At 39.9% G+C, this 24,990-nt stretch overlaps 2 protein-coding genes across 6 annotated transcripts; both read left to right on the forward strand.

Annotated features, from left to right (window-relative positions):
• Positions 1–2,176: 2,176 nt before the first annotated feature.
• On the forward strand, positions 2,177–10,201 carry LOC115819424 (NACHT, LRR and PYD domains-containing protein 3-like). The gene is made up of 8 exons (XM_030782961.1): positions 2,177–2,474; positions 2,559–2,778; positions 4,311–5,637; positions 6,049–6,537; positions 6,723–6,896; positions 7,438–7,611; positions 8,982–9,155; positions 10,027–10,201. The coding sequence occupies exons 1-8, from the start codon at positions 2,337–2,339 to the stop codon at positions 10,199–10,201; spliced, it is 2,871 nt and encodes a 956-aa protein (XP_030638821.1). The 5' UTR covers positions 2,177–2,336.
• Positions 10,202–14,026: 3,825 nt separating this feature from the next.
• LOC115818943 (NLR family CARD domain-containing protein 3) lies at positions 14,027–24,551 on the forward strand. Of its 5 annotated transcripts, none has more exons than XM_030782469.1 (14): positions 14,027–14,064; positions 14,312–14,386; positions 16,830–16,869; positions 17,024–17,213; positions 17,572–17,697; positions 17,994–18,043; positions 19,053–20,850; positions 21,654–21,827; positions 22,325–22,498; positions 22,587–22,760; positions 22,936–23,109; positions 23,303–23,476; positions 23,565–23,611; positions 23,968–24,551. In XM_030782469.1, exons 4-14 carry the CDS (start codon positions 17,068–17,070, stop codon positions 24,525–24,527), a joined length of 3,597 nt encoding a protein of 1,198 aa, XP_030638329.1. In that variant the 5' UTR covers positions 14,027–14,064; positions 14,312–14,386; positions 16,830–16,869; positions 17,024–17,067; the 3' UTR covers positions 24,528–24,551. The 5 variants fall into 5 exon arrangements, with proteins under 5 accessions (XP_030638329.1, XP_030638337.1, XP_030638345.1 ...); XM_030782477.1 differs by lacking the exon at positions 14,027–14,064 and adding an exon at positions 14,128–14,198; XM_030782485.1 differs by lacking the exons at positions 14,027–14,064; positions 14,312–14,386 and adding an exon at positions 15,897–16,573.
• Positions 24,552–24,990: the final 439 nt, after the last annotated feature.

Genomic DNA, 24,990 nt, shown 5'->3' on the forward strand with positions numbered 1-24,990 from the left:
AAACACACAATAAAATTAAACAACTCACAAATATGCCGATGAACATAAACTGCGTCTGAAATAACTGAAAAAACTAGGCGAGCAAGTTCATCTTAACGATTTTAACAGTCGAGCAGGAAAAGCAGTGGCCGAGCGTTGAAATAGTTCGTATACAATGAAGCGTCTATTTTTGTTGTTGTTGTTATTTATTAGTTGTTTGTGTGGTGAGCACCGTAACTTGACAGTGCCACATGTGTTACATTTCCAGGACGTTGTGCTTGGCAGTCTGTATGTACCGTAAAAATAGAGGGCCGAATGAAACTGAAAATATTCGCAAATTATGTCATGGAATCCAAATTTATATAATTTTCTTCACCCCTATTGTTATTAATAGCATCGTTTTTAAATGCCGTAATTGCTTGCTATGGAAGTGAGCGAGGCAGACACTGCTTGGGTTACCAGATGACTCTTGATAAATAAAAAAAAAAAAACCTTTGAGAATTTTATAATCGCATAATAGAAACTAGATAGTAGAAAGGCAGCAATATGTAATCGTTGGATAAAGGCCTCGCCTGAAGTTGGACCAGGCATCTGGATTCGTTGGAAGTGTGGAAGTGTAGTTGTGTATGTTTGCAACAGTATCACAGTAATTCTTTATTATTATTATTATTATTATTATTATTATTATTATTATTATCATTAGTAGTAGTAGTAGTAATCAATAATAATATTAATGGATGCAGTCTTTTATTATTTGGGGCTGTTATCAATATTTTATATTTGAAAACTATTAGGGTAGGTATTGCTGCATTGTGATCTAAGTTGCGTGTCTCTGCAGGTCTGGGGGAGCACTGCCTCTGGTATGAACCTCACCTGACAGTGCCAAGAGAGAAAGCACTGGGCCTAAAATGAGTTCCCTCTGGGAAAGAGAAAAGGGAAAGAGGAGACATGCCTCCAAAACGCGTCTTCCAGATGAGTGTGTTGTGGAGGGCAGTGATTCAAAGAGGTGTAAAAAAGTCTTTGAAAGGTAAGGAATCAGTCCAAATGGTCTAATGTATAATAAATATGGGCTTACACAGGAACAAACCTTCATTTATTACACCTAGTTTTCATCGTCTGTGTCATTTACTTAATTTTCACTCAATGAATTTAGTTTGAAGGTTTACATGAGAGTTGTGTGTGTGTATGTGTGTGTGTCTGAAGGTGCACACGTGTGGACAACGGTGCATGTGCTTGAATGTGTGGGAGTTTGTGTGAAATGCTTAATCTGAATGAGGTCAATGTTCTTTTTCAAAATTTGAAACAGGGATCAGCAAGTGAAACCAGAGTCTTCTACACCATCCTGTCTGTCCATGAAGAGTGATCGCTCAATAAATGAACCACCATACTTCAGCCAAGAACCTTTAAGAAACGAGAAAAGGTCTGGGCTTTAAAGATGTTATAAAATTTTTTTAGAAATTACCTATTAAAACGTATTAAGTCTCTGATTGGATATTCAGTTGGAATGATATAAATGAATGTGTGTGTGTGTGTAAATTCTGTGTGTAAATGTGAGTGTGTTTGAGTGCATAGGAATATGACTGAGGTTCAAGTTCATCTTTGAACTCTGTTTCCAGGACTCAGCAGATTGGCCCATCCTGTCAGTCTATGAAGACTGATCACTCAGATCTCGAAAGACTAAACCCCCACCAAAAACAACAAATCAGTGACAAAAGGTATATTTTCACGTCCTAACCATACACTTCATAAACCTTTGTTAATAACAATCATCAAGTAAAATACGTTCTGTGCTAATGTCAAGAAAACAAAAAAAATCAGACTACATTTGCACATAGTAGAAAGTATGATGTGTGATCCAAGTGTTAACTAACAAATTGCAATTGTTCAGTATTTAACACGATGAGAGAGTAAAGTCCAATATGAGCATCAGTTCAAGGCTATATTCATTTTGTCATTGTCAGACTAAAAGCTCACCTTGATCAAAATACAAATCAAGAGCCAATTGGCTTTAATATTTTTAGAATTACCTACTTTTCCCCACACTCAGCATATTGACTATGCACTGCTGCGAAAAGGCCCGTGGTAGTGACAAAATCCTTAAGTGTATCTTAGATTTTCAAGTATAAAAGCAATGGTTATAATGGAAAAATCTTAACTTTTTAACCAGGCCATCCCCCCAAATTAAGAAGAACCCAGACCAGTGCTTCACTGGACCTGTAGATGTGGCCTGTGACTTCTGCACTGGGAGGAAGCTGAGAGCTGTGACTTCCTGTCTGACCTGCCCTGCCTCCCTCTGTGAGAACCATGTCAGGCAGCACTACACAATACCAGCACTGCAGAGACACACACTGGTGGAGATGACCAGAGACCTGGAGCAGAGACTCTGTCAGCAGCACCACAGAGCTCTGGAGGTGTTCTGTAAGACTGATCAGACACTCATCTGTAAAGTTTGTGCAGTGGAAGAACATAAAGACCACAGTAAATTCTACAAAGATGTGAGTGTTCACTCTAGTCTTCCATTCCATTCCGTCTTGAGGAGTGCTATATGGTACAGTGACCTCTCTCTGTGTCTGTTACAGCTCTCCAGTATACTGGATGCCACAAGCCTTATGAATGTTACATTAGAGACCATGAAGAAAAAACATTTCAGCAAGTTTAAGAGGCAACTGAATGAGGATTACCCAGAGTGTCTTGGTAGCCAGCTGGAGGGTCTCAATGTCCCTGGTGTCGTTGAGAAGATGGTAGAAAGCTTCGGGGAACAAGGGGCTCTGAGAATCACACTGCACTTTCAGGATGTTGGTAAGAATAATGAAAATAATAATAGGTAAAAATAAGGGTATTTCCATATGAACCCATGTGGTTTTAGTTGATCGTGGTGAGTTTTTTAGGTTAAAGGTATAACATTGTATTTGTTGTGGTTAAACCATGAGATGTAGAATGACGCACACTAACTGTGAGGATCATAATTAAACTGTGTATTGAAACTCACTTTAGCACTCATGATACTCACTCCCAGAAATTAGCATACTGTTGAAATGTTCAGAAATGAGAGATGAGAACTTCTTTCAATAGATCAAAACTACGTAAGACTAATTAAAACTTAAAACTTTTTTAAATCCAGCTTTGGGCAACTCCATTACATATTTATTAAACGTGGTGATATAATACCTCCAGTCAGTGGGCCATGCTTTTGGTTGTCTGTCATCATCCAGGAGCAGTGGAGAAGAGTTCTGGAACTGTGACTCAGTACCAGATAAACGACCGGGTGCTGTCTGCAGCAATGGGTCCTAATCTAGTAGTGCCACAGAACTGTCATGTCTTTAGGCATGGTTTGCATGTAGCAAGGGTGTCTCCACATCTGGCTCAGGAGAAGCAACTTTCCTGAGCTATTTGGAATGTGAGTAATAGTCAATTATTTAGCATGAAAGTGGCTGGACCGATTTGACTGTCCACATTCGGAGGTGGGGGCCAAAACGGGGTGACAAGCTTGGGCCTGATCTGAAAGTCACATGACAAGCTTCCTGACCCTGTGCTTTTTGTCGAAATTTTGCACCATTTTGCTGTGATGTTTGATCACTGCATCTTGGACCTGTGTGCTGCATGCTGGAGGTGCTCCTACACCCTATGCCCTGACCCTAGTGACTGGCCGTTATGTATCCAAATGAAATTTGCTGGTCAATTCATCAGTGTTTGATTGAGAGCAATTTGAAATGTGCAACTTAATGCTGTTCTTTAATGCCAAACTCTCCACGCCACCTCCTGGGCTGGGAGCCCAACAACTCCACTGATGACCATATTCTAACCAAATCTACTACACAGTAGGCTCAGAAAGTTGTCCTCTTTTCTCTTTCATGTAATTATTCTGTCATTACTAGCTTGCCTTGTTGTTGGTTAGACTAATTGTGCTCATTAAGAGCACTTTAAACAGTCCATTTCATTCTTGTTTTGTTGTGTTTGTCTTTATTTCATACATTTGCATATCTATACTATTGTTTTTGGATTATTATTATTATTATTATTATTATTATTATTATTATTATTATTATTAATAAACTTCATTGTTTCTCTTTGCATAATTAAACTCTTTTGTAACGACAATATGAATTCCTTTATGTCTTAATACTAAATTTTGCTTGTTGTTTTGTTACTGTTTTGACACAACTGGTCAACTTAAGTGGACTGTTTCACTAAATTATTGTTGGTATTGATGTCCATGTGTTGATTTTTCTTTTTTGTAGCTATCTCTCATATGGAAAATATCCTAACATAATTAAGAAAAAGTCATACGAATAACAACAATAATAGTCATTTTTACAACTCTGTTTACGCAGGTACTCCGAGAAAAGTCAGAAGGTCCACTAAAGCAAACCTAAAGAAAAAGTGTCAGTACATTTCAGAGGGACTCTCAAAACAAGGACAGATAACTTTTTTAAGTGAGATCTACACAGAGCTCTACATCACAGAGGGTGGAAGTGGAGATGTCAACACTGAACATGAGGTCAGACAGGTGGAGATGATTTCCAAAAAGCAAATGATTCAAGATACTCCAATCAAATATAATGACATATTCAAAGCACCGCCGGGACAAAGGAGACAGATCAGAACAGTGCTGACTAAAGGGATAGCTGGAATCGGGAAGACTGTGTCTGTGCAGAAGTTCATTCTTGACTGGGCTGAAGGAAAAGCCAACCAAGATATTATGTCCATAGTCCCCCTGCCTTTCAGAGATCTGAATCTGAAGAAAGAGAACTACAGTCTCATCCAACTTCTTCATCACTATGCTCCAGAGCTGAAAGAGACCAAAGACATTGAGGATGAAAAGGTCAAATTACTTCTCATTTTTGATGGTCTGGATGAGTGTCGCTTTCCTCTAGATTTCCAAGGCGATGAACTTTGCCGTGATGTTACAGAGTCAACCTCAGTGGATGTGCTGCTGATAAACCTCATCAAAGGGAATCTACTTCCCTCGGCTCTCATTTGGATTACTTCCCGTCCAGCAGCAGCCAGTCAGATCCCTCCTGAGTGTGTACATCGGGTCATAGAAATCCGTGGGTTCACTGACCCTCAGAAGGAGGAGTACTTCTGGAGGAGAATCAGAGATTCGAATCTAGCCAGCAGAATTGTCACACATATCAAGTCATCAAGGAGCCTCCACATCATGTGCCACATACCCGTCTTCTGCTGGCTCTCAGCCACTGTGCTGGAGACTATGATGAGTGATGCAGGCCCTGGTGAAATACCCAGAACTCTGACTGAGATGTACACTCACTTCCTACTCATTCAGATGAGTTTAAAGAATAAGAAGTACCATGGAACCTCAGTGGATAACCCAAAGAAACTGTCTCAATCAGACAAGGAAATGATTATGAAACTTGGAGAACTGGCTTTCCAACAACTGGAAAAGGGCAATCTGATATTCTATGAGGAGGACCTGAGAAAATGTGGCATTGATGTCAGTAAAGCTTCAGAGTACTCTTCACTGTGCACAGAGATCTTTAGAGAGGAGCTGGGATTGTACAGGGAGAGGGTTTTCTGTTTTGTCCATCTGAGTATTCAGGAACATCTGGCCGCAGTGTATGCACATGTTTCATGTGTGAATGAAAACAAAAATGCTTTCAATGCATTGAAATGCAGTCAGAAAAGAGAAGATAAATTGAGGCAGTTAGATCAGATCAGCAGACCATCACTGTCAGAACCCCAACGGAGTGCGGTGGTCCACATTCAGCCAAATGAATCAGAAAGAACAAAGCAGTCAGAATCACGGTTATCTCACTCTGGCTTGCGTTTAAATGAAAATACATCACTGTCTAACCAACACAAGGAGCAGACACTAGAACCAAAGGAATGCAATCTCTCCCATGATGATGTGACCTTTTTTCCTGAAACACCTACACGGATAAAGTCTCAGTCAGCTGACCCGACAGTGCGTCCACAACAACACAGCTCATCACACCCAGATGTACACCAGATATGGCCAGAAACTTCTAGTAATTCAAATCTGGCTCCCAGCAAACTCTGTCCTGAAAGGCAAAAAATGACAACATTTGATATATCTGCAACTCGTTTAAGTTTTGATGAATACTTATCACCACTGTTTGAGTTACATCAGAGTGCAGTGAATAAAGCGCTTGAGAGTAAGAACGGACACCTGGACCTTTTCCTCCGCTTCCTTTTTGGTCTCTCGCTGGACTCCAGTCAGTGTCTCCTTCAAGACCTCATGACAGGAAGCAATTCAGAAATGAGAACCTATACCAGAACAGAGACGATTAATGAAATTAAGAAGAAGATCGGCGAGGAATCATCACCAGAGAGGATCATCAATCTGTTCCACTGTCTGAATGAGCTGAATGACAACTCTCTGGTAGAGGAAATCAATGCAGCCTTCAGATCAGGAACTCTCTCAGACAAAGAGTTGCAACTTGACCAGTGTTCAGCTTTGGCCTTCGTGTTATTGATGTCAGAGGAGGTGCTGGATCAGTTTGACCTGAAGTTGTACAAGACATCACCAGCAGGTCGGCGGAGGCTGCTCCCAGTACTAAGGACCTGCAGGAGGGCCAGGTCAGTTGTGTCAAGTAAACTGACCCTTAGGGAGTTCAGTTAATTTTTGCATGCTCATGAAAACATGCAGCAGATGATTAAATTTCATCATTCAAAATGACACATAGTCATGCAGACTGAAACCATGTGATCACTGAAAGCTTTATTGGACACTGGTTTGTGGTAACTGTAACTTGTGTCTACAGACTGGATCACTGTCATCTCTCATCTGAGTCCTGTTTGACTGTGGCAGCAGCTCTACAGTCGATGAACTCATTGCTGAGAGAACTGGATCTCAGCTACAATGACCTAACAGATGCAGGAGTGAAGGTGCTCATGCCTGGACTAATGAGTCCAAACTCTAAGCTACAAAAATTGAGGTACGTTTATGGCTGTGTGTGTGTGTGTGTATGTATGTATGTGTGTGTGCGCGTGCATGTGTTAATGCAATTGAAGGAACAAAATGACCATAATATGAGTATCAGTTATAGTGTTCCATCCCATTTTTCCTGAATTAAATAATGTTGTGAAGAGCTGAAATCTGTTGCGGGAACTGCAGACAAATGTTAAAAAATATACCTGAGACATAAATTGATAGGTTTGACATCATGACCCAGAGTGACTACATTCTGACAGGGATAGATGCAGGTTATATCCTGCATAGACCGACACAGTGCTGGCTTTCTTTATTTTATGCTTCCTGCTCTGTTCTGTTGCATTGCAGTGTAATGGCAGATGAACAAAAGATTTCCTTTCTGTTTCAAGAAGGTGCATGTACCTTTGGAAACTTCTTTTTAGTTTATTTCAGTTAATTCTGGTGATCCGAATCTCTCAATTCCAATATTAGGTTAAATGTAGCAGACATAAATAAAAAAAATTCTGCCATAATTTGAATAAACTTGTGTATTTTTTTTTTCACAGATTGGCTGCCTGTAATCTCTCATCTGATAGCTGTGTAACTGTGGCTTCAGCTCTTCAGTCAGTGAACTCAACCTTGAGAACACTGGATCTAAGCAACAATAACCTGACAGATTTAGGAGTTAAGCTGCTCTGCACTGAACTGATGAGCCCAACATGTAGACTGCAGGAGCTGCAGTGAGTTGTGTGTGTGTGTGTTTCTGCTGTAAAACATACTGTCGCTTAATTTAAATGTTCTAGTCTCAAGACTGGGCTGATTTCTTTGCTCATAAGGAATAGTCACTCAGACTTAACTCACTCCCTCAGACCTCTTTTGGTAAACCTTTGAGACCGGCTTGCCTCAACTGTGGAAAGATGAATGCACTGTAACAGTGCTCGTACCTGTCTGCGTTCTCTCCACCGCTGGGTTTGTAACTATAAGGGCTATTTTGAAGAGAGTTCTCTGACAAGTTGGGTATTTTGCAGCATTATTTGCACAGTGCTTGGAAACATCATTCTTTTGTCCATGGTCATGTTTAAATGGGGTACGTAGTGTTTGTGCACACCATGTGCTTGTCCTTTCTCACCACCTACATCGTTGTCTTCAGACATTAGAATTACTGTGTTGCCCCAAAACAACTCTTGATGATGGAACACCTTGATTAACACTTGAATATGTGGGACTTAATTTGTGCTGTCTCGTTTAATCATCTTTTTTTCCATGCCCTTTTTACATTCATGCCTATAATTGTGGAATATGTTGCACAGGCAGTAGGAGGTACCCAAAAATTGTGTCTGTGCAACTCATAAGGGAATATATAGGTGATCTAAGTGAGTTTGAAAGAGGCATGGTAGCTGGTATCTGTCATTTTAGCTCATCAAATGGCACATGAGTTTTTGCACATGATAAAGTCATGTTGGGTGGCACGGTGGTGCAGTGGGTAGCGCTGTCGCCTCACAGCAAGAGGGTCTCTGGTTCAGTTCCCGGCCTGGCGGGTCCACAGGGTCCTTTCTGTGTGGAGTTTGCATGTTCCCCCCCGTGTTTGCGTGGGTTTCCTCCGGGAGCTCCGGTTTCCTCCCACAGTCCAAAGACATGCAGGTTAGGTGAATTGGAGACACTAAATTGCCCCTAGGTATGAATTTGAGTGTGTTTGTCTGTGTGTCTGCTCTGTGTTGGACTGGCGACCTGTCCAGGGTCTTTCGCCATATGAGCGCTGGGATAGGCTCCAGCAACCCCCCCCCCGATAAGTGGCTTACATAATCAGTGAGTGAGTGAGTAATGTCATGTTGGATTGAACCACCACCCAAGAAACCTCCCAGCCTCTATGGTTAGGCACAACAGAGGTATACAAGAGTGCCCACCCAGTTGGATTTTGTTATGTATGTATTATGGCAGTGAATTAGGTTGCATGGAACACATCACAGAGTGACCACTCCATGTATGTCTCTTATTTCCTTTGTTTTCTTATAATAGGTAACAAATTAGATGTATTCTTATATTTTTTCATTTCTGTGAGTAAGATTTTGTGTGTGTGCACGTGTTTAATTTTTTCTTTCTTTTTTCACAGGTTGAATGTATGTAGCCTCACAGAGGACTGCTGTGTAGATCTGGCCTCAGTCCTCAGATTTCCTCACTCTGACCTAAGAAAGCTGGAGCTGAGAGACAATGACCTAAGAGATTCAGGAGTGGAGTTGCTCTCTGAGGGCCTGGCAGATCCATGCTGTAAATTGGAGAAACTAGGGTAGGAACAATATCACCTTTTAATTGCATAGTTAAAATTGGGGGTTGGCCATATTTCAAATATCCTCTATCCTATGGCTCTCTCCCTCTCACAGACTAACATACATACGTCACACACACTCACCTGCCCATCCAGACCGCTCTCCTGGGCGAGTGTGTGTGACATTTATAGGTGAGACGTGTGTTTTTGTATCTGGAGGGAACAGGGAAAGAGCTTGTGGAGAGCAAAAGAAGTGAAGTGCCAATGCGAATTTATTTGATGAGTTTGGAAATGGTAACAGAAGATGGAGGCGGATGAATTGGTTCCGAAAAGAAACAGCACTGGGTCCATCATCTGGCAGTGGTTTGGGTATTGCAAGGAAGATGTTGAATAAATACTGTTTTGTTAAATTTTGCTTGGTTGTAATTTCTCTGTTTTTGCATGCAAGTTCAAAATTGTTCCAACAGAAACCAATAATGAATACAAACAAGAATGTTTTAATGCAGATGTATGTTGCAGGGACTACTAGAATCATCATACAGGTGTGACTGTATGCATCAAAGGGTTAAATTGAGCATTTATGAAGTGCTTTAGAGGAGATTTCAAAATATTGATATATGTATATATATTGTGTATCGCGATATTGCCTAATAATATCGAGATATTATTATTTATAGGCCATTTATCGCCCAGCCCTATTTAAAATGACACAGAAACTGAGGACAAGGGTTCCGAGTCCAATATAACACTTAGACTGTGTTTTTGGCATATTCCAATCCCTCATCTTGTTCAGTCACCTCCTCCTTTCTTTGTCATGTCTGTTCTACAAGCCCAACCATGACCACTCCCCCAAGAATGTACAGCTCAGTCTGTTGCCTGATTGTCTCTGCAGGCTGTCAGGCTGTGGAATTACAGAGGAAGGCTGTGCTTCTTTGGCCTCAGCACTGGGCTCAAACCCCTCACACCTCAGGGAGCTGGATCTAAGTTACAATCACCCAGGAAGCTTGGAGGAGAAGCTACTCCATATTTTGCTGGATCCAGACTTTAAACTGGAGAGACTGGAGTAGGTGTTAAAGTTGTGCATAGGTTGACAGTGGCTAGCACAGAGTTTTTACGGAAGTAAATGGAGTGATTGTCAGTGGGCCGGGGGATTATTTCTATTTTTTTTTTTTTTTAGATTCTGTGCAAACATTTTTTATTCTGAGATTAATTTCAACAAGGATACTCAAGATGATCTATGTTGTAATTGTTATTGTGGTGCTGCCTTGACTGTAATGTGCAGCTAACTGCTAAATGAAATTTTTCAGGAAAAGCTCATTCTTTAACAGGTCTGATTAATATCAGCACCATGTAGTGGAAAGGGACCATGCCACCTTTTTATTTATTTATTCAAGAATTATTTAATAATTGCTGCCCACCAATGGTACTAAATGAAGGTTGCAGTTGGCCATTAGTTTTTACACCTAACACCTTATGTTTACTACATGTAGTCTGTGTGCTTTGATTACAGTATACTGAGTGCTTGTACTGGTATAGTGAGATTCATCTGCTAATGAATCTGTCTGCTGTTATATCTCTACAGAATCGAGCATGGTGAAGAGGGTGGGATGAAACCTGGTCTGAGAAAATGTAAGTCTGATTGTGTTTAACAGCAGTATTCACTGATATTTAATTTGCAAAATAAATAAATACAATAAAATAAAATGAATAAAAAATACAGAGAGGAGGGAGGAAGAGAGTGTGACCAGTCGATAGTTTGAAAGACAAATCAACCAAAGACACTCAAGTGACCACAATGAATTTCCCGTAGGGTTTATTAAACATAAAATATAAAGAGAAATGGAGTTGGTGCAGACACCATGTATCTAACAAGAAGAGCAGGACTGGAAAATTAAGCATTGAAAGTATATACCCAGAATGCAATTTACATTTTATAGTAAATGACACTTGAACGGATCCAAAACCCAATATTCCTGTGATGTGCCGTTCCCACTGCAATGTTCACTGTAACATTCACATTTAATGACAGAAACTCTTTCATTGTGCTTCCCTCCTTATCCTTACAATGTTCACTGTAACATTCACATTTAATGACAGTACCTCTTTCATTGTGCTTCCCTCCTTATCCTTACAATGATCACTGTAACATTCACATTTAATGACAGTACCTCTTTCATTGTGCTTCCCTCCTTATCCTTACAATGTGCACGATCTGTTATGATGGTAACTGTCTTCTTGTCTATAGATTCCTCTTAGATTATGCTGGACCAGAACACAGTACATAGACAACTCTCTCTATCTGAGGGGAACAGAAAAGTGACATGGAGTCCAGAGGAGCAGCTGTACCCTGATCGTCCTTAGTGATCCAAACTCCACACCCAAGTTTTTGGTAGGGAGGCTCTGGCTGGGTGCTGTTACTGGGAGGTGGACGTACGTGAAACAAATACGTTTTTATAGGAGTTACATACAAGAGTATTGATGGGGATAGAGACATTATAGGAATAAATAACGAAGTCTTTCTGTCTTTTCTGCCAAAGGGATGGTTTCCATTTCTGGCACAGTGGGAAGAGAACCAGTAAAATCTCTCCTCCTCCCTGCACTAGCAGAATTAGAGTCTGTCTAGACTGGGCCGGTGGTACTCATTCCTTCTACAGTGTTTTTACCGCATTCACTGGGGCCCTTAATGCTGGATTTAGATTTTGGCATGACACCACAGTGACTCTGTGCCAGCTGGAATAGCCCCTGTAGAGAAGGCTGAGGTCACAGGGGAAAAAAGATAAAACGAGGTCAAGAAACATCTGTAGTTTACAAATGTTTTTATGTCAAGGACCTGTTCACAGACTAGTTTTTGTCTGAGGACCCCGTTCTTCTGTAACAATACTTTAAAGACAATATATGAGTAATTCAACGGTGATGCATTATTCAAACTGATTTAGACTTACATTATATTACGCAGAACAAGGTGACTGTTTGCGAAACTTGGCACTCCTTTATCTGTTCAAAACTCAGTTGAACTTTGAAATCATAGAGCGCTTTTGAAACAGTGCACAGTACCCAGAGAAGGGTTAAACAATGTGCTTTGAGACAGCTGAGGTAGTATCGTGATCATTTGGGAGGGAACATTTTTTATTTTTATTTCTTTTCATAAGCCTAAAACCAGTACGTACAGATGCCAGTGTGGATTGAGCATTGTGGGAGATCACAACAGCCTAACACAATAACTATAAGCAGAAACTCATATGTTTATCCTGAGTTGGATTTCTTCACTGTTCAGCAATAGTGTCATGTCATATTTTACTATCAGAGTTGGAAAATGTATTTAGCCTATGCGAAAGCTAACTGTAAAGCTATGAAACCGTTCTCTGTAACTTTCCTTCACTAACTCACCTACTTGACACTTCACTCTTTAAGCTTGTTTACACTGTTAGCATAATTGCTAGAAAACGTCAAAACAGCAGCAGCTAAGAAGCTATCATTAGTCAGGCAGAATATGATAGCTAACTAGCTTGACATTGTTCTATTGTACCCATTACTGTTGAATATTTTGGTCAGCTCCTTTGGCGTGTCACAGCTCCACAGTGTACATCAGTTGCATCAAACAGGAGCAATAATCCAAAGACTTGTTAACTGTTGTTAAACTGTAAAGATGAATAGTCCTTCTGTTCTTATTCTGATAGAAGCAAGTCAGATATTTTTGGTGCCTTCCATAAATGACTGTTGATAATTTAGTGCAATTCCTGTGGTGTCACTTTTCATACAAACTTATATTCATTTTTACAAATTTTTCTATTTTTGACGAAGCCCTTTTGCACTGCTTGGTGGACCATTGGACCACTGGAGGTCTGCATCCACTTTGTGAATATTTGTAACTACTCACACATGCATTGCATACAAATGCACAGGGCCATACAAACTCAGCACAGAGCAGTAAGTTAATAATTAATAATAATTATTATTTTTTTTACAAAATAATGTAAGTAGTTTTTGTAGTAGTTTTTTTAGTTGTGTCCTGTTGTTAGTACTGTAATTGTGATTAGAGAAATATGTTATATATTGTTAGAATCAAATAAGTAGATAGTTCTTAAGGAATACTAAGAGCCATGTATGGTTTTGCCATGTCGGTTCATGTATAATATTACTGTATAGAATTAAATTTATTCATTAATACAGTGAATGACCACAATATTGGCCTGTTCTTTAGCAAATATTGTAGTTTTGTATGCCTGCCTCAGCATGAATCGGTGAGTGAGATGAAGCATCAACTCATCAACTTGCTTGGGCTTGAGTATTTTAATCTGTTCAGTGGAATATTACGTTATTTTAAAATGGCTAAACTAATTAAACTAATGTCCATAACACCATGGAGAATGTCATGTTGAATCTGTCATTTTACTATAAACCTTTTTTTTTTTTAAAGTACCCTGTAAAAGATGTCATTGTAATAAAATTGTACCCAAAATGAATATGTTGTCTTCAGCTTTATTTAGACAGAAGATGTCTTTTAAAGATAATATTTTTATTTAATGAAATTAGAATTTTGTTTTGTTATTCTATTCTATTTTTTTTTACTTTAAGGTGTAACGGTTCGTAGCCATTTATAGTAAGATCTGTATATCTTTCACAGTCAAAACCACAGACAACGTAGACTTTCTCTCCTCTTTCTCTCTTTCTCTTTCTCTTTCTCTCAATATGGCTTTGAAGCGGCGTGTGTGTTATTTTATCTGCGTGGCACGGAGGATGTTAAAATAACAAGCCCAGACCAGTGCGGTAAAAGTGCAGTGAATAAAAGGCGTTATCTGTATGAATGTGTTGGTGATTCTAGTCTGTCTGGTTTAGATCCTCCTACTCAAAGCCTAACTGGAGTAGGAGTGATGTGTCATTTGGCTTTCGGCCCTGTTCACACACGGCAGGAGGAACAAGCGGATGTTAAGTAAGTTAAAAGACTTCGGGGTGGATCTTTTCTCTTTTCTATCAAAACATTTGATCTCACAGTAGCCTTGCACAGATTACTACTGTACTATAAATATGGAACATGGAGTTTGGAGCCTGAAGTCTTCGAAAAATGTTAGTGTTTAAATACCGGAAATAAAGATACAGAAAAGTTCCTATCCACTTATCATTATGTACTGGTGACATTAAAATAGCACATTGAAATATATAACGTATCCTCTTTACAGGGAAGGAAAAACAAAAGGCACTGAATTTAAAAATGTTTGCTAACCTACAAACTGGACAGACCAACAATTCATGAGGTAAGAGTACAAATGACTGGCATTTCAAAGTTACATTTAAACAAGATATTTACAGGATATTCGGAGGTTCCTCTTTTTAATCTCAAAAGCATATATATAAATAAATGTACTGTATGTACTCTTGTATACTCTTGCAGTCCTCTGGTAGAGGGGAAGAAAGATTAGATTTGATCGGAATTGTTCACATTTTTGCTATAGACTGACAATGGAGGGTTGTCTAAACATTGCGCAACCAAGAAGAGGTCGTTGACTGTTCTGAGAACAAGAGCAAAGTGCTTGAGCTGGGGGTTTGACCTGCATATGAAAAACTGAGTCGGTTCTTAGACCGTCTCACACTGGGTTGAGACAAAGATTTCCTCCCAGTATTGCGTTGTTGTTGTTGTTTTTTTTAAGACACATAGATCTAAATCAGATACACATTCATGGGTTTACTGCAGCTCAGTTAAAATTTGAAATAATTTTGTCAGGAATATTGGGCAAAAGCAAAAAATATTTATTTCTCTCACAGTTTGAAACTGGCATTTCCTGAAGGTTTTGTAGGTCTCAGCACAGGTAACAGTCTGGCTTATCTTCCCAGGATGTAGTTGGCTATAGTCTTTGTAAACCTTGATCCTGATAATGGTATCACTGCATTTGCATGATATGCTGCATCACCTTAGTGTGCTCAGAGCTAAAGGGTTTGACAACCACACAAGAACATGTATACTGGAAGGACACTGGTTCTCATTAAGCTTCCAAATGATCTTTAAAGCAAACATACGCAATTAGGGAAATGCCGAGACACTTAACTACCCCCTACCTCACCGGCATTAACGTTCATGGTCCAGGGAATAAACTGTCTAAGGTAGCTGAGAGTACTAACCGAAAACATCACTATGTGCTTTGAATATTGTGGATGTATGCGTACCTATGTGTGCCAGTGTTTTAACTAAAGAGATGTTTGGAAGACTGCACAGCCAACCCTGGGGAATGGGGGAGGCATCTCCAAAAAACAGTCTAGGCCCTTTGTTTTCCTCTTAACTTCCTTGATGAGCCCAAGCTGTATCCTCTGCTGGTCAGTTGCGGTGGTGCTTGTATGTTGAATAAGCAAAATACTGAAAAGAAGAGACTTGCAAGAAAGAAAACTGTCTTTGTTAAGAGAGGAAAATTGAGGAACTGTGTAAGTTCACGGCAAATCATCTGAACAGTTCTCATGCTTCTCTCTTGTTAGAGCTCGTCAATTGTCTTCTTGTGGCAGGGTGACGCTGAACAGGGGTTCGGGTTGCCCAAAATGCACCAAAAATAAACAAAAAATGGCTCCGCCGCAAATAGCACGTAAGTGCAAGGTGTTTTATTTACAGTGCAACAAAAAAAAACAAAAAAACAGTCCCAACCAAAGTGAAGAAAAGTGAAAAAAATGTCCAAAACGGCAAATGTTTACAGGAAAAAAAAATGTATATATATTTACAAGAAAAAAACCAAACAAACAGACAAAAAATATATATAGATAAAAAATAAATAAACAAACAAAATATATAGATAAACAAATAAACAAATCACTACCTTCAATTCTCAAAACAATTTCTTAACTTCAACTCACTCCAACACAGCTACTCTCTGTACTCCTGTCTCCCTCAATGTACAATGACCAAAAAGCCCCTTTTTGTGCTATAAGCCCCTCCCCTTGGAACATACCAGCTACCTTCTGTTAATTTAAAATAAGATAGAAACTAATTATCCACCCCAGTGCATATATACAATCACAAACACAAATATACACTCCACAGTAATTTTTTAACTTTCACCATTTCTGGCTCGTAGCAGCCAATCATTATATTTTAACATAAAAACCCCTTTTCCCTGGAGTGGTCCCTTCCCCGCGTGCATCACGCATGCGCCACTCCAGCTAAACCGAATAAACGCATTCGTGTTCCTATGGTTCTGTTTGGTCCTCCACTGCACCAGTAGTCCCATGCTACTGTAAACAAACAGACAAACAAAGAAAACAGAGGGAGACACGACAATCCAACAAACACTACAACGCAATAAGAACATTCAAACCAAGCGACATGTATTATAAAGACAGGACAAACATTTATCTGGGTAATTGTGTATGTGTGTAACCTGATAAAGATGGGAAAGATGGCGTCGCTCGCGGCCTGAGACAGAGCCCTCTGTCACACTTCTTAAAGACAACACAATCCCCAGGTAGGTGGCACCCTCTAGCATCTTGTGTGTGCTGCATGCCTTTCCCTACACTGTGGCTGAGGATTTAGTCTTATTTTCTGTTGTTTTTCTTAATACATTAGCATGTGTTGTCATATTGCTCTGGCAACATTCTATGATGCTTTGTATCCAATGAATGTAAGACACTTGTTGTGGATTCTATGTGTCCAACTCAGTGTATGATGTCAGATCACTGGGGGTTAACTCTGTGCATATTTTCCTCTTCATTTACTCGTAGTCTCTTTCCTGGCCTCTTCTCTATCTCCGTTCTCCCTTTGGTAAGACTGTAACTTGCCAATTTTACTGATATAGTTCTGTCTCAATGTGATTTCCATAATCACATATTTAAACTTGACATTTAACCACTTTAAGGTGTAACCACTCAGGCCATAATGAGATGATAAATGTGGTACCTTTACCTTTCCTTCGCAGGTTTAATTGTCTTGGCCCATGGTTATAAACTGGCTCTGGAAAGAATGAAGAGGCATGAATCTCTGCAGAGAACCACTGTCTCTAAAATGAGTCTTTCTGGAGAGTGTGAAGAGGGCAATGGCTTTAACACGAGTCTTTCTGGAGAGTGTGAGGCAGCAGCCAGGGGCTGTAGTGACATGAGCTCTTTAAGGTGAGAGAGTGTTTTACTTATGTTGTTAATTTAGTTCAATACGAGATGAGAAAAAAAGAAAGAAAATAAACTTTGAGATGACACAGATCACTTGTTGGGGTACTTTGTGTGATTTACTAAATCTCATAAATTGAAGTCAGTCATGCCTTTAATTATGAAGAAGATGTGGATTGGGCTGTAGTAGTTGGATGGGTGGGGTGGTTGGGATATCTCTGAATTTAATGTGTGGAATGAAGATGTAGTTACTCCAAGTTTTCCTTGCAGTATGAACTGCCAGTTTACCATAATAAGCTTGTGATTCTCTTGCATATACTGTAAGTATGTGTGTTCATTACCATAGTGAAAGTAGCTATTTCAGTTTCGTTCACAGGGAGCAGCCGAAGAGACCACAGTCTCCTACACCTTCCTGTCTGTCTATGAAGAGTGATGGCTCAATGCCTCCACCATTACACTTCAGCAAAGAAGCCTGCAAATTAGGCAAAAGGTGTCAACTTCTATGAGAGACAAACTTTCATTTTCTATTGATATGATAGAAAGTGACTCAAAAATTATGTCTGCTATCAGTGATTAAATTAAATGCTGATAGATTGAATGGAGACCTTTGGTGAACAGCAATTTTGACCTATTGCTACTGACTATTAATTGACTTGAACTTCGGAGTACAAAGTGTTAAACAATTAAATAGAGTGTACTTGAACCTTTTTACAGTTATGTTTACAGTTATGTAAAACAGGTATGTTTTAAACATTATCGAATGTATTTGTATAATCTTCCCTGCAGTGAGGTAACAGACAGTGAGCTTCCAGAGGATCTCTTCCAGATTGACATGTGTAAGAAATCATGTTTATTAATCTCATCCACTGCACTCCAGCTCCTGCTACAACAGAGGGAGAAAACAGAAAACATATTAACTAGAGTTAGGACTGTCTAAGCTGGACATCGGCTCAGTTAGTGAGAGTTATTTAGGCCAGAACTGTGGACTTCTCTGCTTTCTCTATGGATTTTTTTTTCTTGTGACGCTTTGAGATGCAGGTAGCATTTCATATTAGGTCGACATAAGATTTACCATGCTTTAACGTCTGTGTGATGTGTGATTGATGAAAAAGAACGAAACACTTCAGTGATAATGAAATTAGGCCCAAACTGAAGAACAAGCGTAGTCCTCTTGAACTGTTATTATGGCAAACGTGCCAACCTGCAAACGTACCTTTCAGACACACAGCAGACATGACATTTTAATTGAAACAGTGCAGTCAGAGTATGCAGAGAGCTGTACCCAGTGATATCTAATTCATTCATTCATTCACTCATTCATTCAACCTTTATTTAGTTCTCAGGGAGACATTGAGGGTAACCCTTATCTTCAGTGTTGCCGAGAGTACAAATACAAATGAAACATAATAAATAAAACAATAAAATAATAAAAGAAACGAAAATAAAAAACAATACACAAACAAACAAACAAAAAGCAGTAGGATAAAGTAAAAGCAATAAAACGTGGTAAACATAATAAACAAACTAAGACAATTAAATATTGCCAAAAGACAGGTAGAAATTCCAGCTAAAATCAGTTAAAACAGTTATAAATTGAGGCAGGGTGGTTTATAACCCTGGTTTTAAATTGGCTGTAAGAACGTGACGAACTGATTTTTATGGTGTGCAGAACATCATTCAGAAAGATGGGGCATTAAAACAAAAGGCTAAGTAGTACAAGTTTAATACATAGGGACAATCAGGAAACATTAATTCAGTTAATATTTCAGAAACAGGGATAGAAAGATCATTCATTTAGATGAAAATGATTGTAATAATAATTTATATGTTTCCCTTTCTCCCAAGCTGATCCTTTGAAAAAGCTGAAAGACATTGTTAAAGTGAAACTAAGGCAACATTTTAAAAGCATCCACGAAGGATTCTCGCTTCAGGGCAAATCAGTGCTACTGACTGAGATCTACACGGAGCTCTACATCACAGTGGGTGGAAGTGGACAGGTGAATAATGAACATGAAGTCAGACAGATTGAGTTGATGTCCAAGAGACACAGAACTCAAGAGACTCCGATCAAATGTAATGAGATATTCAAAGCACTTCCGGGACAAAGGAGACAAATCAGAACAGTGCTGACTAAAGGGATAGCTGGAATCGGGAAGACTGTGTCTGTACAGAAGTTCATTCTTGACTGGACTGAAGGAAAAGCCAATCAAGATATTATGGTCATAGTCCCTCTGCCTTTCAGAGATCTGAATCTGAAGAAAGAGAACTACAGTCTCATCCAACTTCTTCATCACTATGCTCCAGAGCTGAAAGAGATCAAATACATCAGTGATGAAAACCTTAAACTTCTTTTCATTTTTGACGGTCTGGATGAGTGTCGACTTCCTTTAGATTTCCAGAACAATGAACTTTGCCGTGATGTTACAGAGTCAACCTCAGTAGATGTGCTGCTGACAAACCTCATCAAAGGGAATTTACTTCCCTCGGCTCTCATTTGGATAACATCCAGACCAGCGGCAGCCAATCAGATCCCTCCTGAATGTGTCCACCAGGTCACAGAGATCCGTGGGTTTAATGATCCTCAAAAGGAGGAGTATTTCAGGAAGAGAATCAGAGATCCGAGTCTAGCCAGCAGAATTGTCACACATATCAAGTCATCAAGGAGCCTCCACATCATGTGCCACATACCAGTCTTCTGCTGGCTTTCAGCCACTGTGCTGGAGACTATGATGAGTGATGCAGGCCCTGGTGAAATACCCAGAACTCTGACTGAGATGTACACTCACTTCCTACTCATTCAGATGAGTTTAAAGAATAAGAAGTACCATGGAAGTACCACACTGGAAAACCCGAAGAGGCTATCTCAGTCAGACAGAGAGATGATTCTTAAACTGGGAAAATTGGCTTTTCAACAGCTGGCGAGGGGTAATCTAATATTCTATGAAGAGGACCTGAGAGAGTGTGGCATTGATGTCAGTAAAGCTTCAGAGTACTCTTCACTGTGCACAGAGATCTTTAGAGAGGAGTTGGGATTGTACAGGGAGAGGGTTTTCTGTTTTGTCCATCTGAGTATTCAGGAACATCTGGCCGCAGTGTATGCACATGTTTCATGTGTGAGTGAAAACAAAAATGTTTTTGGCCCACTAAAGCCTCAGAAAGAAAAGGACACAATATCACTGACTGCACTATACCAGACTGCTGTGACCAGAACCCTGAGGAGCAAAAATGGTCACCTGGATCTTTTTCTTCGTTTCCTTCTTGGCCTCTTACTGGACTCCAACCAGAGTCTCCTTCAAGAACTGTTGACAGGAGATAACTCAGAAATGAGAACATACACCACAGAACAGGCAATTTCTTGCATAAAGTGGAATATCAGTCTGGAATCATCACCAGAGAGGATCATCAATCTGTTCCACTGTCTTAATGAGCTGAATGACAACTCTCTAGTGGAGGAAATCCAGACTGCATTCAGATCAGGAACTCTGTCAGATAAACAGTTGGAACCAGACCAGTGCTCAGCTCTGGCCTTTGTGTTACTGATGTCACAGGAGGTTTTGGAGGAGTTTGACCTGAAGATGTTCAAAACATCTGCAGCAGGTCAGCAGAGACTGCTCCCAGTGCTGAAAATGTGTAGGATCGCCAAGTAAGTTGTATCGTAATGTTGATTCATTTGGTCTTTCCAAACCTGAGAACATTTGAATGTGATAAATGAGAGTTTACAAAAGCTGGAGTTCAGTATACAGTGTACGCGAATTTCACTCTATGCACTAGCAAGCTCTGTGCTAACCCTTTCCGTGTTATAGTTAGAGTCTACTGAGATTGTGAGTGAAGTGATACAAACAGTTCAGTGTGGAATGAAGGCAACTTGCAGTTTAATTTACAGTTTAAAGGACTAGAATAAAAAGTAAAAAAGAACCATTTAAAGGATACAAGGAGAAATGTCAATTTATTGAAGAATTATGTAGTTATATATAATTAAATATATAAAAATTTCACAATGTCTTTTTTTTTTGTTTTATTATTAATGCCGTTTTATATTCTTATTGCATAAAAAAAAACGTACACAGGCTGTTCCCTTTTTAAATATACTCTTTTTATGTACCTCCATGGAGGCCCATATAGGACAATCAAATTCAGAGGATGTTGGTGACGCCATCATGACTGAATACCTGATACACTGGAGCAAAAATGCTGCAGAGTCACTACCAGACAGAGTGTTAGCACAAGACAGATATCAATGCTTCTCATGATGAAACAATCAATGCTGATTCTATCTGTGGAAGTTATGCAATGAAACTTTAGTTCCTAGACACTGCATAGCCACATAGATTTGCTTTCTGTTTTCAATAACTTGATGATGACAGAATGTTTTCTGTCTTTCTGTGTGTGGAACAGAATTAAAGAAGGACATGGGTACTGAGATAATCTAACTCTGTTTTTCTGCAGACTGGATCACTGTGATCTCTCATCTGAATCTTGTGTAACTGTGGCCTTGGCTCTCCCGTCAGTGAACTCACCCCTGAGAGAGCTGGATCTCAGCTCCAATAACCTGACAGTTTCAGGAGTGAAGCTGCTCACTGAGGGACTCATGAGTCCAAACTGTAAAATATGGAAACTGGGGTGAGACTTGTCTTTGTGTTGCACTTATCACTTTCACATTAAGGACATAACTGCCTTATTATGCCGTGTGTGTGTGTGTGTATGTTTTCGTGTGTGTATGTGTTTGTGTGTTGTTTGTGTGTCTGTGTTTACTTGTTTTTGCTGTGTTCTCATGCTGACAAACAGGGCTCAAAATCACAGCCTCCACTCATAAAAATGATTGGACAGCGTGTTTTTTCCATAAAGGTCCTGTTCTTTGTGGTAAAACTAAGTGTTATTAGGTAAGGTGTTCACATGTTGTGTTAAGTGGTTTTGGTTATGTTGGGGTTGGGAATCGGTTGTTGTTCTTTACTTTTGGTGTAATGGTCATTGGTAATCATTGGTAGATCTCCAGAATGAAACATACAAGGTGTGTAGGTGTGTGTGTGTGTTTGTGTTTGTGTGTGTGTGTGTGTGTGTGTGTGTATAACACAATAAATGATGTACAGTCAGTGTAATCTCATATATGTTCTTTATAGATTGGCAGGTTGTGATCTCTCATCTAAATCTTGTGAGCATGTGGCCTCAATTCTTCAGTCGATGAATTCGGCCCTGGTAGAGCTTGATCTCAGGTCCAATAATCTGACAGATTTGGGATTGAAGTTGCTCTCTGTTGGACTGATGAATCCAAACTGTAAACTACAAAAACTGGGGTGAGTTGTGTGTGTCTTGGTTTGCTGTAACCTTTTGTATGTGCATATATCTTTATTAACAAACAATTTGAATTTTTCCCTCTAATAGATTGGACAACTGTAATCTCTCATCCCAGTCCTGCATGACTGTGGTCTTAGCTCTCCAGTCGGTGAACTCATCCCTGAGAGAGCTGGATCTCAGCGACAATAATCTGTCAGATTCAGGAGTTAAGGTGCTCACTGCTGGACTGATGAGCCCTAACTGTAAACTACAGAAACTTGAGTGGGTGATTTGTCTCCATGTGTGTAAAGTGCTTACCAGTATAGCTGAGTTCAGTGTGTATAAGTATTTTTCAGTGTGTGTGTGTGTGTGTGTGTGTGTGTGTGTGTGTGTGTGTGTGTGTGTATGTGTGTATGTGTGCGTGTGTCTGTGTTTTCTGGTCTCCTTCTATTTGCAGATTAAGAATGTGCAGTATCACAGAGGCATGTTGTGTGAATGTTGCCTCAGTTCTGCAGTGTCCCCACTCTGACCTAAGAGCACTAGAGTTGAGAGACAACGACCTGAAAGATTCAGGAGTGAAGTCACTCTCGGCTGGACTAGAGGATCCAGGGTGTAAATTAGAGAAACTGGGGTAAGTGCATAAGTGTCTCTGTGCATGTGAAATGGATAACAGGAACAAAACAAATCTTTCAAAGCCACACACCAATCAGAAAAATACACCATGAACACTGGAGTTTGCATAGGACCGAAAATGTTTAAAAAACAAACAAACCAAAAAACCCCTAAAATCTGTTTTGTGAGCTGTTGTTTGATTGTCTCTGCAGGCTGTCAGGTTGTCTAATTACAGAGGAAGGCTGTGCTTCACTGGCCTCATCCCTGAGGTCAAACCCCTCACACCTCAGGGAGCTGGATCTGAGCTACAATCACCCAGGAGATTCAGGAGTGAAGCTGTTCTCCGATCTTCTAGAAGATCAACACTACAAACTGGGAAAACTGGAGTAAGAATGTTCAGCTGCTTCGGTGGTACAGTACTGTTTAAACTCCACACTTTACATTCTTATATGTTCTAATCTTATCACCTTACAGATTGGACCATTGTGATGAGTGCAGGGTAAAACTTGGATTCAGGAAATGTGAGTCTGATTATGATGAATGACAAAATTGTATTTAAATTTAATTTGCATGAAGAGAGTAATTCCATTGAGGACGGAGAGACTTGGAGAACTGATTATGAGTTACAATGATGACTGGTTTAAAGACAAAGTAACTGATTAAATAACTGAAAAAAGTAATGTTTTTTACACTGATAACTGCATCTCTTCCATTTCTCACCACCCTTTTGTCTGAACTTCATTCACGATTGTGAACCTGTAAAGACTATAAAAACTGTGATTCAGAAATATACTTTTTACCTGAAACAATAGTTTTATGAGTCCAGAGAGCATGAACCATTATGATATTACAATGACAACTTCCGTCTTGGCTGTAGATGCCCGTCAGCTCACGCTGGACCAGAACACGGCACATGCAAACCTCTCTCTGTCTGAGGGGAACAGGAGAGTGACTCACGTTCTGGAAAAGCGGCGATATTTGGATCACCCCGAGAGATTTAAGTTTCATCCTCAGGTGCTCTGTAAAGAGGCTCTGGCCGAGCGCTGTTACTGGGAGGTGGAGTGGGAGGGAGAAGCAGACATTGGAGTGAGACACAGGCACGGGAACCGTGAGAGGACGGGCTGGGATGCGGATCTTATGGGAATGGATGACAAGTCTTTTGGTTTGGTGTGCCAACGGGAGAGTTTCCACTTCTGGCACAGGGGGAAGAGAGCTTTTCAAGTCTCTCCTCCTCCCTCCCCGACCAGAGTAGGAGTCTATCTGGACTGGGCTGGTGGCACTCTATCCTTCTACAGTGTTTTCAGTGACACACTGACCCTCCTATACACCTTCCAGACCACATTCACTGAGCCCCTTTACGCTGGATTTAGGGTTAACCCTGACTCCTCAGTGACTCTGTGTCAGCTGGAATACACCCGCAGAGTGAGCATAGCTTAGAGAGAAAAGACAAAAGCCAGCCAAAAGCCGTTTTCCTGCTCCTTGATGAGGAGAAGGAAAACGTCTTTTGTAGTTGATTACTCACTATTAAAGGTTATACACATTTCAGTAAATGTGAAGGGTGTCATATGTACCCCTGACACCAGGAGTGACTCCAGACTGCTTTGGATGTGTCTGACTGATGTATGATTGAGCTGGAACAAGGGTCATGTCAACCTGAATGTATGAAGGACGGAGGAAATATGTGAAAATATGGGTTTGCTTTCTCATTTTTTTCAAGTTTGTATGAAGATATTATTCAAGATTGTGCCTTTTGGTAAAGAGCCTGTTAAATGTCAACACTTTTTAATGTTTTGATTTATTTGTTTGCTTAATAGTTTAGGAATACAGTGTTGACATGCAAACACTCTCATACACACTAACATTAACTCTAACCCTAACTGTTGTAATTAACATACAGTAT

The sequence above is a fragment of the Chanos chanos genome, chromosome 1 (genome assembly GCF_902362185.1).
Source record: "Chanos chanos chromosome 1, fChaCha1.1, whole genome shotgun sequence".
Taxonomy (NCBI): Eukaryota; Metazoa; Chordata; class Actinopteri; order Gonorynchiformes; family Chanidae; genus Chanos; species Chanos chanos.